General features: G+C 44.5%; 1 protein-coding gene and 1 long non-coding RNA gene across 7 annotated transcripts in view; one reads left to right on the top strand and one right to left on the bottom strand.

Annotated features, from left to right (window-relative positions):
• LOC147756783 (uncharacterized) overlaps positions 1-17,875 on the top strand; it is a 102,094-nt gene that overhangs the window by 39,536 nt on the left and 44,683 nt on the right. For 2 of the 5 annotated variants that reach the window (XM_086982896.1, XM_086982897.1), the window contains exon 4: positions 6,291-6,353. In XM_086982896.1, the coding sequence (XP_086839022.1) occupies positions 6,291-6,353 (63 nt within the window). The other 3 variants (XM_086982900.1, XM_086982898.1, XM_086982899.1) reach the window with 3 other exon arrangements.
• LOC147756784 (uncharacterized) overlaps positions 1-17,875 on the bottom strand; it is a 55,831-nt gene that overhangs the window by 4,222 nt on the left and 33,734 nt on the right. Inside the window, exon 1 of one of the 2 annotated variants that reach the window (XR_015323254.1) lies at positions 14,661-14,958. The exons of the other annotated variant lie outside the window; for it this stretch is intronic. This is a non-coding gene — a long non-coding RNA (uncharacterized LOC147756784). Of the gene's footprint in view, positions 1-14,660; positions 14,959-17,875 lie in introns of those variants that run through there. 2 annotated transcript variants of the gene reach the window in all.

The following is a 17,875-nucleotide window of genomic DNA, read 5'->3' as shown; positions in this document are numbered from 1 at the left end:
TTGTATGTATGGGTATCATCTAGACACAATGTTGAACATATCCATTATTCGATGGCCCTTGGCTACCATCGGTGTCACTTTTGTTTCTTTCGTGTTGAAGAACTGATAAATACTTCTCCACTAGCGCATCGCTATAAAATCGTTGCACCCGTAGCAAATCAGTCCAAGTCACGCGCGTATGTTTCGTAGCACCCAGAATACTGACAACTGCATAGAGAACATCATTCCGGGACCATTTTTCTTAGTATTTCTGAGCTTCGTCGTCTGTACACGTTATATATACTATTCCGTGGATTCCTCTGCTGGACACCGTGCATACGCTTCGGCTGAGTTCGTTTTGTAACTCTTTCCCGTGCGATCACAGGATATAGGACCTGAAATCTCCATAACTGGCAACCGCTGTTTCGCTGGGAAAAAAATTCGCAGTATTTAAAAGTGAAAGTAAAAAAAAAAGGAAATTTTGATGCGCATCAGAAACCACGATTGAGAAGTTTTTTGTACAACTAAGGGTTCACCGTCTTAAACTTTTGCATAGGATTGACAAGATGTTGAAGATACGAAAGCAAGTTAGGTACTGATAAAAAGCTCGTCGCCGATCACCTGCGTTCTATTACTTGTAAATAAATTTCTATTTAAGGCCGATGCTATGTACGCAAGGTATGGTTTACGATAGTTTTTAGCGTAAATTGGTTGGAAATGGTAAACCCGTGACGATATGACCGATTCAGAGGACTTTGAATCTCTTGTATTACAATTTTTTTAAGCACAGTAAGATGGTGAATGGTAAACCGCGATTAAATTCGGGTTCAACTGAATCCGAATATAACTTGGATCAGACGAAGTGAAGTTCGATTCGGACATAATAAGTGTACGAACTTCTTTGCATTCAACTTGCTCTACTCCGACGGGTCATCTGTGTTCAAATTCGCGCGACACAACGTAACGCGGTAGATTCCAAATCAAAGCTAGAACTCTGAAAATCGGTCCATCCATAAATTGCTCTCATAAATCGACATTTCGTTCATTGAAAAATGCATCTAAATGGCGTGGAAGAGCCCTTTTCAGTGGAAACAGTTTGCCCTATCTTAAAGCTAGCAGTATATATAGTAATAAGCCTAAAAATAATCAAAATTATTGTTTGAACGAGAGTTCTGGTTCATATCTTGATCATTATAGCTATCACCGTTAGATTAGAATCAGTAAACTGCCCTTTGCTTAGTTCTGTGAATTACTAAATTTCCACAATAAAAGCTACGAAATCACATACTATAATTTGGTAATTAGACACGTGGGACCTAGAAGCAACCTTAATGACCTCCTTCGTTTTGGAACTACTACCTGACCGCCTTCATAGGGGCAAAGCTAACAAGCATATCACCGCATACTGCAAAGGTTTGAAAGACTCTGTGTATGTTATTCGTTTTCTATATACTCTATAGGGTCCTTTGGAAGGAACTGTTTTTTGGGGCTGTGGCGGCTACTTCTAACACGACTGTCGATTGTTTCCCATTACAATTTGACGTCGGGGGTTGCATGGGCTTTCTCAGCGATCGATACTATTTGTGCCACACGGCCACTTTCGGCGGTCACGAGTCGCCGTCGTAACACGGCTAACTGTTGTGGTGGCCGACTACCTGGCGGTTTTAAAACACAATCAGATATTTGGGATACGTAAGACAGAGAAGGCGATTTTGTAGACCGAAAGCGAGTCATATCGAGCGCAAGTTCGAGCAGCGAGAATGTTAGAAAGAGAGCGGTATGTCGGCAGATATACCGCTCTCTTTCTAGGCAGAGAAAACGAAGAGCAATTGATTTAGGTGGGACAGTACAAAAATCTTAGTGACCAAGACGCTAAGGACCCGACATATTACTCCCCGTGAGGTAGCTGCTAGCAGTTTCTGGCACGAGAACAGAATCTAGAGAAAGCGAACGCGAAACATAGCCCGACCATCGTTAAATAGTTGTGTATTACAGCTTTTGCTATAGATAGTGGTTACATAAGAGACCGCTAACTAGCTGACAGAAAGATGTCCCGATTTTTGTCTGCGTATTTTGTAGTATTTGACGTTAGGTTTCACCGCGATGGACGGGTTAGGTCTTTCAACCGTAACCTGTAATAATTATTTTGCATTGATACGTCGGGTGTATGCACTTATGCTTTAGGACATTGAGATGTTTTTCGTATGAGTGTAAAAACAACAAGTAATTTTTTAAGCTTTTTACGAACTTGCATTGTTGCCTATTTATAGCGACCTTCGAATTAACACGTGTCCTAGGTTACTAGCTAACGAAAAACTCAGTTTCAGGTTGCATTCACCTCTGACCGAGCTAGGTATACTGTTTAGATAGTTTCAGAACGGGAGCGATTGCGTAAGAGTCAGAAAACGTCTTGCCAAAGACACGATAACAATGTGATATAATAATAATAAAGTGGTGGACCATTCACTCATAAGGACCTATAACAAAAGTACAATGCGTCTTGTTCTTTGCTATCCACTTCTCCTCATACGTCCATTATGTACTATCGACAGTTTTTAAATAGAACTAACAATATTCATAGATTCGTTGTACAGAATATATGCGTGTGTGTATGTGTATGATTATAAAATAATCAATAAAGTTAAGCTTGGCGATATGTTCTCAGAGGCGCTGCGAGTACCATTTCTATAAGGAACAGTCATTGTAGTTACAATACACTGGACATATGTAGCCCAGTGCGAGGCTAGGACACCCACACCTATTATATTGATAAGATAATGCGTAGTTTTTTCTTTTATCGCAATTGGTGCCGCAACGTGCGAGTGGAATGAGTCAGAGTAAATCTATGAGTGGAAACAGAATAGGACGAATTGTAGACGAACAGCGAACGCTAATCCCGCGAAGCGCGATTTCGGTTTTCCGTCTTGCTCGCTTCTCAACGCTGTTGTTAGTGGACGGTTATCGTCACCTTATGTCTTCTGCCATTGCCATCCGATCTCCGTATTACGTGTTGACTAACGTTCTTGTTGTCTCTGGCGTGGTATCATGGCGCGCGGCGCAAAAGGTCCCCAGCTTAGGGCCAATTTTGTCATCGATGATTCTTCGTTTGCAGTACTGGCAGAACAAGCTGCCTGGCACCACGTAAATGACAGAAGCATCGGGGTCGATGCTGCGAGCGGCAGCAAGTCCATCTAATCCGACGAACGGCCATAGAACCAACTCAATTACAACTATTAGTATTATTTCGACGCACGCGATTAGGCTACAGACAGTATAACTCATTTATTAGAATAATTTTATTATGGTAACCATATTGCTGGTGCTTCTCCAACTGTTAAATTCTTAGCGAAACTTCCCTTGAATAGGATTATTATTACTATATTGTCGTGTAGCTAGTAGGCACGTTACTAACCAGTCACCATACTGTTTCTGTAATCGGCAGCGCAGACGCTGTTAAGGTCGTCATAATGTCGACAGCTTTCATCGTCACCGTGAGCCGTTGCTCCGTCCCCAGGCCGCCTTCGTTGCTTCTGTTCTTGTTGTTGTCGGCGTCTCAAGATCCGTTCGTTCCAAGCCACGTGGTGCTGTTCCGTTGATGCTTGACCAGTACGACTCCGACTGCTACAGTCACCATTTCTACTTTTTAGCGGCATCGAATATTGCTGCTCCGTTATTCGCGTCATACGAGGATACATATGTGCTTAGTAGCGTTTGCTAGGGTCGCTTGCAAAGCCCGGCTAAGGTGTAGCATTGTTAGCGGTATCGGAACTCTTTTAGCGGGCTTTTCGTTCAGTCTGCCTCCATCCAGATTGGCTCAATGAAACTAAAAGCAGACACTGCTGCTTCGGCTGCTGTTGAGAACCGTGCTGCTGTCACAATAGTAGCAGTAGCGGTGGTAAAGCTGATCCTGATGGAGTTGGCGGCGGCGGCGGCGGCGGTCACAATGCCCGTTGAATTTAACCGTTGAAAAGGTGAGGAGTGCGAGCGGGACGAAGCAGTTGCGAAAGCTTGCCGTTCTTGGTTGGCCCATTCTGGTTGTCTGTCTATCTGTGTATTTGTTGTTCACCCCCTTCCGTCCCGCTGTAGCCCCCTTCACCCTTCCAAGCCCGTCCGAAACCGGTGAGGTGCGAATGGCGTATGCGAATAGAGTCAACTAAGGGAACGAATGCAGTTGTTGTTGCTGCTGCTGCTGCTATTGTTCCTTGTGGCGCTGGCCCGCAAAGGGAGGCCGGTTGCTACGTGTGCTGCCATAACTGTAATCGGGTCCGGTGGGAGGAGAAAAGTTGGCGCGGTTGTGGGGCTTTACGCGTCTGGCACCGGTAACTAGGTGCTGGAGATAGCAAACTGAATCGTTATCAGGTCCGACTGACTGTTGGTGGTGATTCTTTTGCTATTGTTGTTGTTAGTCAATATGCAAATCTATCTGTTGCTTTTAAGCTTAAAACAGATACATGTTATTATACCGACACAGTTCGGCGCTGCACTGCTCGCATTGGCAATAGCAATAACGGGATTAGGAAAAGAAGCTTTTCTTTTAACTGCTATGAACTGGATGCTGGTCGCGTAAGGGATATCGAATCTGACGTCGGAAACAGACCAAGCCACTCGTTCTATAGCAGCGTTAATAAGAACAAAAGCTGTCATTTTACAAACATGGAATAGTATGCAAAAAAAAATACGGTCTGTTCGGGTGTGTCGCTACATATCAACTTGCTGCGCTCAGGTAAGCATCCGCTCAGACTCGTTGTAACAGTTATTTCGTAATTGGTCCGTACAGATTATTTCGTGAAAAATGTGTGCTAGTGTAAGCCGATAAATGTTCGTCATCGGTTCGACGGGGTTTCTGCTAAAGTTATCGCGGTAGCAGTCGGCCGCCCTGTACGCCAGATAAGTTTCTCACCATATTGGCGTATTCGTACGCTCGAGCGTATTTCAGTCCATAGTAAGAGCCTAATCGATTTAATTTAATTTATAAAAATTGCTGTAATATTCACTTCGACTACAACGAGGTATTTTGTAAGTGTTTGGTGGCTTTACTTTTCTATAGATACTTAAATATAGATAGATAAACTTAATGATGACGGTGACGCGCGTAGCTCGTGCACGTGCGTACATGCTCAAAGATTAAAGTTCAGTATATGCTTTCGTAACTATATGACTGAATCAAATGTGATTCTTGATAGCAGTTTGTTCGTTCATTACACCTTAGCCTTATAAGTGAAGCTCATCAAAAGTTAGCATTTTAATTTTTTTCTTTACGTTTTCAACCAAATGAATTGACCTAAAGCATTGACAACCGACCCCCGCATATTGCCAATCATAGTCACAGTCGTTTTATACGTTGTTCGCGTTAGACACCAAGGGCATCCTTTACGACATCTCGAGCACCTTCATTCGGTTCGCCTCTCCCGACCTCCCACAAAAACACATCTACCCCGTTGCATTTGCTTTTGGTAACATTTACTCGATTATAATCCACTGTTCGACAGGCAGATGTTGTTCCCACAGGAATCCGTTTCACAGTGATGGTTCAAGTAAATGATAGGTGTTTTACTCGATAAACGGCGGCGGCGGCGGCGGCGGCGGCGACGGTAACCGCCGCTGCCTTTTCTGTAAACGTGGCGTCAATGAGGATCGTATTATACTCCGCCGCCAGCCGGTGATCAATCGCATTAACTGACCGAACGGCTGTCGGTTGCTACTATTGCAGCCGCAGTAACATCGCCAAGAGCTAGATCACCGCACAGAGTAATACACGAAGCGTAGCCATTGCGTGCAGCCTTTTCGGGTCGTATGTCACTAATAAGAAGAGACCCATTACGAAAGCGATAATCACCGCTGCCCGGACCAACAAAACGAAGTTGTGGTACCGTGATCGCATTTGTTGGAAAAGTTTCCTTAAGTAAATCGCTAGCAATACCACTTTGAATAATGGCTATTTAAGATAGTGTTGATAGCCAATCGACATGCGATTGTTCTGCTACACTTTTTAACCGGGTTACAAGCGGGTTTCGGGAAACCCGTGAAGTGACGAGAGTAAATTTCGCGCATAGCAACATGATTTTACTGTGTATTAATGAAAGCGATTGATTATTAAGATAGGTTTGCTGGTGTTATCAGATAATAGTATCGCGATATTGTTATTTTGTTTATTGTTGAATGATTTGTTTTATATAAAAACACTTTGATAAATCCAGTGCTCTCATCGTAATGGCAATCGAAAACTGGAAACTGTTATATTACGATAAGCGCTAAGTTGACATAGCTAATGGCAGCATTTTTCTTCCTCTCATTTCTTCTGCTCGATGTAGGCCTCAAAATCGAATGCGAACGGCGGACCTTAGCCGCGGCGTTTGTGGCGCCGTCGATGACAGGTCAGTTTCATCCGGTGCCTTCACCTATTTCTTCCGCCCCAAACCTATCCCTCTTCTGCAAGAGTCTCACTCTTTCATACCTACCTAGGTATTCCGATTCAAGTTGACGTTCCGCATTTTCTATTTGGCCTCGAATAACGAGGTTGCATTAAGGCTTACCGGCCATCGAGTAGTTGTTCTATAATGTGTGTATAGATAATGGTGTTATTGAGCGTCTTTGTTGAACATTGCTATACCCCTTCAAACGATCTAGCAGACTGCTTCGTAAAGGTACAGCTAGTTTCTTAGTGGACGGCCAATGATGAGCGTTGATAAAGGTTCGCGATCGTTGATTGAACTGTCAGTATCGTCAGCTTTTTACGTTTCTTTGCTTTCGAAATGTTTTCTGCGTAAATAAAATGCTTGATAGATATATAGTATGACGCTTTTCCCCGAGTACCGTTGGAGTAATAATAATGTTTCTGTCTAACTAAACCCTTCGCACGCATCTAATTTCTTGTGACGTTCACGCAAATGACGCATCAATGTAGTGCCATGGCCAAAAAGCCAGCCCAAGTCTCTGCAGAATCTGTAAACTTTTTGCATGCTGGGTTGGTACGTTTGTTTTGCAGTATTATGAGATATGAGTAACGAAAAAATGCTATGAGGTAAGTATGTTGCATTAAACACATTATAAATTATTTCTTAGTCAATAAATGTGTTTATTTGTGGAGTAATATGTATGTGCTTCACATCGATTGTCTACTGCGCGTATCGTTGGCAAAACCTAAAGCAGGGTTGGATACAATCCGAAATTATTTTAAACAATGACGCTTACGCCATTTATATCGATTCGTCTGGTAGAAATTAAGCGCATACAAATATCTTCGACAAGGCCTCGGCCAAAGGTTTCGACAAAAACGGGTAGCACCCCACCAGTTAGCATTACTTCAGTCAAGAAGTGATCCTCATTCATCGACGCTATCGCATCGCTCATCCCCCTCATACTTCAACGATGTTATACAGACATAGGCTACTATCCCTCGGTGCCGATGAATAGATTACCGCCATTAATTTTTTTTGACCAATAACAAAATGTCTCACTACCATAGTTCCCACGGTAACCCTCATAACGCTGTGGCATCGTTTGTGGAATAGCGGTGCCGGCGATTAGACAATACCAGTTATTGCAGTACAATTTATGTACTAGAAAAGAGTCTCGATCTACGTTATGCTGTCCTACCGATAACACTACAAATGAAATGAGCAGTTTCCAAATCAATTGTGTCTTGCGTCGCGTTATTTCGCTCCGATCGTATACCGCACACTTGTCATATGCGATAAACTGCTTCGGTAGGTATCTCTATATTTCCTTCCGTCATTGTTAATATAACTGCATGGACCGCTGTGTGTGGGCAATGGGCAGGAATAGGGAAAGAATTGCCTGCCTATTTTCGCCCCCTTTGTACTTTTTCTAGCTTTGTTACCGTGCGCAGCGGCGATTATAACAAAAGCAGCAAAAAAAACGAAACGACCGTTTTTGCTAGCATTTTCGACCACCGACATTTGTTTCCTTCACCTCTGCTGTGGTCATCGTTTTTCGTGTAGTGGACGTCGGCCACGAGGGTAGCACAAACGTGAATATCGTTTGCTGCTGCTGTTGTCGCATCCCCCGTGGCCGCCGCCGCCGCCGCCGCCGCCGCAGCTACTGCTACTCCAAACGGCAGAAGCTCGTCCGCCAATCGATTGACCGGTAGCAAACGCAGGCGTCGCTGAAACAACCGCATCTGCTGATGCGAGATCCCTATTCGTTGCTTCTAGCGTCATCGCCCGTTCATAGTAACAGGATCACACTCGATGCAACTGCGATGGGAATAGCAGCCGCAGTGGCGGCAATAGAGCATCAGAAGATGCAGAAGGAGCAAAGCAGAAGACTTTGTTCTGATGGTAATGGTGGTCGTGGCTGCCGCGATACACGTTTGATACTTCTGTTACTGCTGACGGAGGCCGAGATTGAGCAAGGCTATATCCTTCAATGGGCGAACGCTCGTTGACTGACAACCACGACAAAACAGCAGCGGCATCGTTCCGCCGCTATTGCCACTGAACCTTAAATTGTGCGGCCGATGCTGCAATTGTTAAGCCATTTAGGTTTGTTTACTGTATTCGTGCCCGTGTACGTGTCTGCATAGATGTGTGGCAATTCTATCCATCTATAGATAGTCACATTATAGGAGTCATGCCGCCTAATTAGCTCGTGAGTAAAAAATGCATACGGTGATGGCAACTAATGCCGTACCGCCATGGGCCCAGCAAATTAGCTGAGAAAGATTTAGAACGAAAGCTTTTCACACACAATTATTTCCCCTTTGGATCCTAGCGACAGCGAACTCGACCATTTGCACATGTTTGCCTACGTATTAGTAACGCAAGCTAGAGGCCTGCTAAAATGGGCTCTGTTTGTTTGCATCCGTCCAATGCTTTTTGTACTTAAAGCTGCTGTTATTTGTCTTTGTTAATAGAAACACTGTTTGTAAAACACAAATACAAAAGCTCGAGTATAGAGATGAGTCAAGGAAAATTGTAACATGCTTTGCAGTAAGTCTCTGCTCATACTTAATAATAATAATAATAATAGTAATATTATCTAGTAATAATAAATACAGAAACCGTAGCAGTGAAATGCAAAAGAACACGTCGTTCTTTACGCTTCAGTGTCGTGAGGTTTCTTCCACCATTTCGAATCATATAAAGGTCAAATTCAGTGGGCTTTGCCGATTTCTGTATAAATGTAACTATTGTTGCTATATAACTTTACTCCTGCCGCTAATAAACTAGCACTGCTTCTCTCAGCAACTTGGCGTTCTGAGTCGCAGTCTTCTATTACTTTCTACGATCGTACGTGCACTGTTGTTGACCCTTAGAAGAGTGGGCACTCCGCGGAGAAAGCGACAATGACAAAAATGGCCATCGTTGGCCCCCGGTGTTTTTGCTGGCGCCGTTGTCACCACTAGCGACTCGTCCTGCAGGTTGTCAGTGCTACAGAGCTCACCGAACGTTAGGGAGTGATCTTTACTGTGTTGCTAATCAAATGTGTTTTTCTCATGTGCTTTAAATAACCACATTTTTCCAGGACCAGATTGACCTAGATCGAGTTAAGCAAAACGAGAAATGCTAATGAGGAGGTCGGAGCATTGACGTCGAACTGAAGTAGCTGATGCACTTGGTAGCTTTCTGTCGGCATTTCCACGGGCGTCGTGCTCATTGTCGTTTACGCTGGCGGCATTGCCGTCGTCGAATTGGTTGTTTCGTCCACTCGCCTTTAGTGCCGGCCAGTCTCTGGGTAACGCAGCTGCATTCGCTTCTCTGCTCGCTGCTTTAAAAGCGGAGTCCTTGCTGTTCGTGGCGATCTGTACACATACAAATACGCGGACATATTCTCATACGCATACTAGACACACTTTAATACTATTCTACCCGTCTTCGATTCTTCCTTGTCATTGGCTTTGTCACAACTGGTTAGCGGTCACCACTCTTTCGTATATTCTTTAATTGTCTCCATTGTACTTTTTTGGGTTGCCACTGTGAGTGTTTCTGCCGCTTCTGTTGTGAACGGCATTAACACAGCATCTGTCGGTCATGCTCGTTTCGTCGTCGTTGTTTGTGATGGTGATGACGGAGCGGCGGCGGCGTCGGCGGCGGCGGCGTCGGGGATCCGCAATGGACGCTATAGAATCTTTTTATTTATTTTCTATTATATAATATGTTTATATGCGGCTGATGAAGTGTTTGCCTTGAGTGATGATCATGCGTTTGCAGTTGCTTCATAATAGTATTACGATGGCGATCGTAGTGACGAATCCTTTGTATCATCTCATTGGCGTCTGGTCTATTTATGATGATGGTGATATTGATCGTTACGGTGCTATCGCCATTCTCGATAGGTATTATTATATCTATTTTAAATACAGGGATAATAGGTAGGATCGGTAGTGTGGTCTTCTTAAATCGTACTTGACCATCGATCGATCTCCGCGCAAGAACCGTATCTACAAATCTAGTGAAAATGTTCGGGCACATGCCGACGCAAACTTTCGATTCTGTGCTAAGTTTTTCTCGTATTAGTTCTCTATGTCATCGCCTTGCTAACTAATCGCTCGAACGATCTCGTGTGTTTTTATTGGACGGGTGGGCGGACCGGCATGTCCGACACACAATGATCGTGTGGCGTTGTTTACTGAGCACGATGTATATCCAACCGGTTCCGTAATGGCGTGTTTCATTTCGTTTCGGGCATTGTCACTGCTTCAGCACTAGGGCGTACAGTAAAACGGCGGTGAAACTAGCGAACGATAGAAGTAAACACGAAAAATTTTAATGCATCCACATACAAACGCTGACACATACTTAAACATACATTTATTTATGTTATCTATTTATCGCTTAAATGGCGCTAATGAGCTACGGTAACATGGACGGATATCGGGCCCGTTTCATTTTTTCCTAAGCTCAAATTTACTTACTACTACTGTTGACTAGACACTCGTGGCCCCCCCCCCCCCCCATGACACTCTAGTGTTGTACTGTTTGTACTAAGGCAATACAATAAAGCGGCCCATCGCTACGCATATATATATATATATATATATATAATGCAATTTGACGCAAAAGCTAGAACTGGGTGTTTTTTTTTTATTTGATTTTGTAGCGTCTGACGGGCCTTGCGCCATATACCGAGATAAGAGTGAAATTGTGATTTCTATTATTATCGACGCCGATTATAGACGTTTTGTAACAGTTAAAACCCTTTAGCGATAGAATTATTTCTCGATATTTATAGGAGATGGGGCATCCGAAATTGTCCGCTCAACTCATATATGGTTATATATGGACTCAATATATGGACAATGGGGTCAGCGTAAGTGCGTTTGGCATCGATCGGTGGTAACCATTTGCTGCCTACTGATAGACTGAGTCGGCTATCCGTGAACAAGTTCCTCAAAATGTCAATGCCGGATCACGACGCTAAATACAACGTCTGCATAACCAAACCTTGCAAGATTAAAAAAAAGTTAAGTGAACTGAAATTGTGCTCCCCAGTATGTCGAAATGACAGTCAACGCCGATCTCGCTATTACCTATTTACTGGAATAGAAACGATAACACGATACGATAAACATAGCGCGATTGGCACCATATAGTCATTTGTTTTCTACAAGTCTTCATTTAGAAAAAAAAGTGTATTTCAAAATGGGGTGCTTCTTGTGCTAGCACTGCGCCTACGATTTCAGCACGCTCAAAACGAGCGAACTATCCGAATTTCGAGTTACCACCATTTAAATGTCTTTAATAACATGACGTTTACTACCACGCTCATTGCCATTGATCCAACTTAGAAGTCCGATCTGTTCCGTTTGTTGTGATCGACATCTTTCCGCCCGGTCTATTGGACCATGATGCAGCGTACACGAATGCACTAGGAAGTAATCGACATAGGGCGTTAGTCAGGCTAATCATAGTGGGCCATTGCCACTCCAGTTACTGCTGCTGTTGCCAGCGATGCTGACCTGGTTGGCGGGCTCTATACGCAACTATGCTCGAAAAGTCACCCGTCCGGGTCACCATCAAGGCACTATGCAATCTTAGCCGACCGAATGGCGACCTGGCCAAAAGGAATCAGCTGTGTCGCTGATACTAGTTGGTATTGCCGCCTCCTCTGTGATATGCGTGTGTATGTATTTACCCGACACGTCAATTCGTCGGGTGCAAACAGGATATCACTTTGCAATAGCAGTAACAGCTGCAGGGGCAAAGGGTTCTTCTCAGCCACACAAGTGGACTCAGAGGGACTTGGTGGGACGGGCACTCGTTGACAATAATCTATCAAGTTGCTGGTTCACGTGACATCCAGCCATAAAGCAGTAACGACAGAAAGCCCAGTTGCTTTAGGAAAAACGTATTGCACACAGATGTCTGTACATTGTATGCAGACTGCTAACTGCGAGCGGCTGAAGAGCGCAGGCGATGACACGCTCGAGAACAAGTATATACCTCACGTCACTATTAGAGTTTGAACCAGAATTTTACATATATAAGTGATGTATGATTTAAATTAAATTTGAATCAAGTATATCTATTGCCATCCAGCTGAAACTTACCAGCCGCTCGACGCTGGTTGTACTGCATAGCTTTTTCTCGAATTAACGCCTAATCATCTTTGCAGTGCTAGATCGTTTATGGAGCATTTTACTTTCTGTTAACTGCGTCCCACGCACGTCTGCACGCCCGCGATGCACGCTAAGCATCCGTCCTTCGTCGGTGTTGGTGTGGATGTTGACATTAGACTTAGACTGTGGCTAGCAAAACTAACTTTTCACTAAACGTAAGCGGCCGTAAAGCAGCGGGCGGTACCTGCCGAAATCGGATCAGTGCCAGACACGGCTTGCACGGTGATGGGAACATCAATTACGTACGTATCCGTTGGTGACGCCAGGTTGCCACTTGCCTGGTGAATATGCTGGACATTTTGCTGTCGTTGTTTTTGTGCCGGTCGTCGTGGTGAGGGTAGCGTTGAAGTAGCGATGATTGCGTCACGATGTTCTTTGTTGCTCGATGGCTATACTCGTTCACGGCTACTGCGAGCTGACCGCTCGCAAAAGAAACAGCATCAGCCCAATCCATCATTCTCTATAGTCGTTTGTCGTTGATGCGACGGCTTCGGCAGCTACTAACGTGCTACCTTACGAATTTGCCGCGTCTGAGATGCAAAAACACCGATCAAAGAACGATCGTTGTACAAACTGATCTGTTCGCAGGGCTTTCGTAGCAGTTCCCCGACATCCGGTAACTGCGCTTTGCGGTGATATCGTACGTATTTATACTTCACGGATACGTAGTGTGTCGTTTATAATTAACGTGAATAGTAAACGATTGGCTTTATTTGGACCGTTCTGTCTGTCGAGCCGTTTATCACACAAAGCAGCTTTATTATTTAAACCAGAGAAATTAAATGAAAATTAAGAGAAGCGCTAACACCGGACAGTGAATTTTTCTGCCGATAAATCATCCGATTTTTATTTCGACACTGTAACTTCTGTCAGATTTTATTGACTCTAATGGCTTCGATTGTACTAATTCATATTTCTAGTTTAGGCCCGTCTTGTAAACTGCATTTATGATGACATATTCTATCATTCTTGAAAAATAAATACTCCGCGACTGTTATCGAATCGTTGCCCCTAACATGGACGCAATCTTTGCTGTTGCCATATCAAAAGATGTCCCTTGACCGTTAGCCCGAAATCGATCGTTTCTGCGTATCAAGGTTCTTTTTTCCTTTCAAAGTGTCGATTGTTACCAGCTCGGCTTCTTGTCCCTAACCTGTATTCCTTTAGAATCTGTTAGACCTGTCGTATGTCAGCTTCCGACAAACCAGATCTATGCACGCGCCGATTCCTCTGCGCTGGTAGACTGACACGCTAATACTCGAACACCAGCAACAGTAGAAACATCACGCCTCTATAGTCCACTTAGACCACTGCCGGACGGACCGCCCCGCACCGTTAACCCCTAACCAGCACGAGCTAACCACAGTCAAAGCAACGTCGTGCAGAGAAGACGACAATGGGATTAAGAGCAGGAGGCGTAGGCAAAGGAGAAAACAATAGTTCATCGGTGAAAAATAAGAGATGAACGTATGTGTGGTTGTTGTTACGTATTTTGTTCCTGATTCGATCGGTACAGCCACTATCCCTGCGTCTCTTATGCTTTCCTATCCAAGCGGGAATTGGGGGTGGACACGGGGCGCAAAGGAAAGGGAGACGTGTGGCTTCTCTCCAGGCAGCGCTGCCAGAATCGCAACGACGGCCGGCGACCCCGATTGTGGGTCATGCGTTCGCTTGGCGTGCTTTTCCTTCTATTTTGCTGTCGCCGCCGCCGCCGCCGCCGCGCTATCCTATGATTTGGCAACTCTTGGTGTAACTGCGACCTGCAGCAGCATTGTCGCAGCGGTAGCCGACGGCAGCAATGATGATTATTATCAGAGTCGACGTCAAACCCATCCACAGCTTTTGTATGTCGCTGGTGTTGCTAATGATATAATGTCAGCAGAAGCTCTGTTGCTGAATACGATAGTCGACGCACTATACGCCAGCCGTGTTCTCGCTCAATGTCTGATCGATACTTTTTTAGTACTTCATTGAATTCGTGGCCATCACAACGATCATATTATACAAGCATTGACGGCAACGACAACATCAAACAACGCAAGCACTCCAAGCAACCACTGCGCGATTTGAAAGTTTAATTTTCTCTCTCTAACTGGCTCACCTTATCTCTTTCACTCAACGTTCCTCCCGGTCCTTTTCTTTGCTGTTCCTCGTCGCGGCACGAAACCGTGTCACTCTTTTTCTGCTGCTGTGCCAACCCTCTGCTGATGCTCATGCATTTACACAACGCCGCTGTTTAATGGTGGTGCAAAGGCAATGGCGTCTGACGCCTGGAACGTGTTTTTCCCGCCCGGTGTTTCGGTATACGTTGTGTTGTTATTGCTGCTGCTAATAGTCGGCGGGTGCCAAGTTGCTAGGTCGCCTTGCCGTTATTTCATAGTCTACATTAGTCTGCAGTAGACTGAGTCGACGAGTGATAAACACCGATGCCGTGCCAGTTTGCCCTCAGTTGCTTTCTGGCCCCTCTAACGGCGCTGAGGGAGTTCGACGGCAATAACGACTGCGCACGCAACAGCAGCGATGACCTGCACGACCGCTATAACAGGACATCAACAGTAGCAGTGAGGCCAGTAGAAACTCGTGCAGAAATCATTTCAAATGGTCGATCGGATCGCATTGTGTAGCTTATTCATTTTTCAACGCATCTGTTTTAGTAGTGGTGGCTGTGGCAAGATTCGCCGCGCTAAGACGGGGCGATTCGGGCCTGACTGATAACATCGCCATGCCAGGCGTCTTAAATCATACACGCACAGACGCACAAGTGTCGCACACACCGAAAACCCAAATCAGAGCCACATCGATTGTTCGGAACCATGTCACTGCAGTTCGTTTGAGCTGGCGAACTTTCATATGAGGACAGAGAGATACAGCGAGTCGTCGGTGTGGTGATACGACAAGAAGTTCACTTTGCTTGTGGCTTATCACAGCAAATGTGTAGGTTAAAACGTGCAAGAAGCGTTCCCCGTTCGAGACCCTGCTCCGATACGGGTCCGCGCGTGCAAGTATGTATTACAATATGTAACTAGGCTAACTAAGTATGCGGAGAAGCAGCCCACCTACAACTGAACCTATTACCGTTGAGATGTCTCTACGAGCCATGGACACGGTTCAGAAAAAGCGAGAACGCAATCCTTGTCAAGTTCCTAATACGCACGATTATGATTGCAGGTGCAGATCCAAAGGCCTAGATTATGTTGATGAGTGTAATACAAAAGCTCAGTCGACTCTTATACACTCGACGGTCTAGCTGACGTATTCAGCGCTGACGCGTGAACTCCGTTCGTGTATACACTGCAGGCCAGATCATCTTAGCGTATAGTTTAGCGTCATTAAGTCAAGTGAAGCAGTTGCCACATTTGCCCGATTACCAAATACACGGGCCTTTAGAGGTCCTTTCTACTAAAATAGACTAGGGCAGCGAAACAGGAGAAAGTTATCTACATCTGTAGATGTTTTTAATATTAATCTTTGTACGTCTACTGTTCTCGGAAATCGTTGTGTATTTGTTTGTCTCAGACCTTATTTTCATAAGTAGATGTTCGTATAGATGCGTATGTACATGCGTTGTGTAAGGTACACTTGTACGTCCGTATTAGGTGTCCTTTCAACGATTTTAGTAGGGCTTGCATCGGCGTTGGAATGCCCGTTCCAATAAAGAAATTTAACAGCCTCGAGAAGGTTGAGCTTTCTGTACGTTCTAGGTTATGTTATAATCTGTTAGACATTTAGATCGGTGATCTTTACCCTGCAACTCCGGTTCGAGTTCCCGAAAATTCGAAATGTTTGCAGTAAGCTGCTTTGTAGTCAGTATAATTAGCATCTATAAAGTTAGATGGCCGAAATAATCTGAGCTCAATATGAAATAAATACTACAAAAGCAAAATAGAAACAGTTACCTTTCACATATAACAGATGTGTGATAATAGATTGTTATAAACATGTCCGTTGTTGTCAGCCGTGTCATTTCTTCCGTCTACGCAACTCGACTATTCGAAACGTTCTGCCAACTTGACATGAGCCGTACGCCGTCGAGAAATGGAACCACCGTTGCCATCGGCGCCGCTGGTGCTCAAATCGACAGCACCCGCTGCCACCAAGCTGTTACCTTGTCGCGTTTAAGCATTGGTTACTAACGCCCGTCTGATACTTGTATGTTTGCTGTTTATGATGTCAAAGCTGATCGAACAAGCCCAGCGCCTGCGTGAAGCGAGCTTTTTTCCTGTAAGCAAGCTACACCGGCCAGCCGACTCCGGTCGATTCACTTCCAAAAAAAACTCAGCCAGAAAGCTGTCAGGCAAACGGTACGAGATCTAGAGGGGCCGTTGTTATTGTTGTATCTGCTGCTGTTTGTGTCGGTTCCACTATCGATGATTCGTTCACCTTACAGTTGTAGGTAGGAGAAAGGCCGAGTATCTAGCCTGGCTTATGCGTCGCGCCGCTGCCAGTGCGTCGCGTTAGCGCTACTGTCGCTTTGCTGCCGTCTGGCCGCGAAGGTTTTCGGATAGGATAGTTGGCTTCAGACGATCGCTCGACCGGGAAACCTCCCCGTCTGCCGATTGATTCGACTGACCTGGGCTGGCTTTGTCGGACGGCGCCAAGTACTGGCAGTAACGGGGCCTTCTTATCTTCAGTGGTGCTGTTATATCTTCACATTTTCGAAACTTATCGAAACAGAGTAGCTGTGATAGTGGCCCATGGAAGGGCACCACCAGAACTGACCGCTTTTCTATCAGTATGAACAGATTGCAATGTGACCGATAGATCATTCCTGATGCCTTATTACCAATAGAGCTATACTTGGCTGGTACACCCGATTGGGTATATTGGCCCTTTGAAATATAGCGTGACGGGGCAAAGGATGCTGAAAAATAGGTCTTCAGCGATAGCAGCAAATATAGCAGTGGCAAAGCACGAAGTGCCATATAACATATACATACATAGTAAATATCAGCTTGACCTTAAAATGTAATAATGACTGCTATCTCTGCAAACAAATTAACACGAATGAAAACAGAAGGTATATATTTTTGGAGTAAAGTAAAGTACATTTTGTCCGACCGCGTAAAAAGAAACATTAAAAACTCTTGTAGTTATATATACGCATATATATTCATGTGTCATCAGAACTCGCTATGTTTTTCTATTGAAGACAGCCAACGCCTTTGACGATATTTAAGTAGAAGGTTATCATTGAATGTTCTCGGATTTTCGAGTACGAATCTCTAACCTAAAACGTGTGTGTGTGTTAGGCTAAAATAAAGTCCCTACAACTAGAAAGAAATTCCACATGAGGTAGCTAACAAATAAAAACCAACA

The sequence above is a fragment of the Varroa destructor genome, unplaced genomic scaffold, assembly GCF_002443255.2.
Source record: "Varroa destructor unplaced genomic scaffold, Vdes_3.0 BEIS01000003.1, whole genome shotgun sequence".
Classification (NCBI taxonomy): domain Eukaryota; kingdom Metazoa; phylum Arthropoda; class Arachnida; order Mesostigmata; family Varroidae; genus Varroa; species Varroa destructor.
The sequence above is the reverse complement of the archived record's forward strand: the minus strand, read 5'-3'. Positions and strand labels throughout refer to the sequence as shown.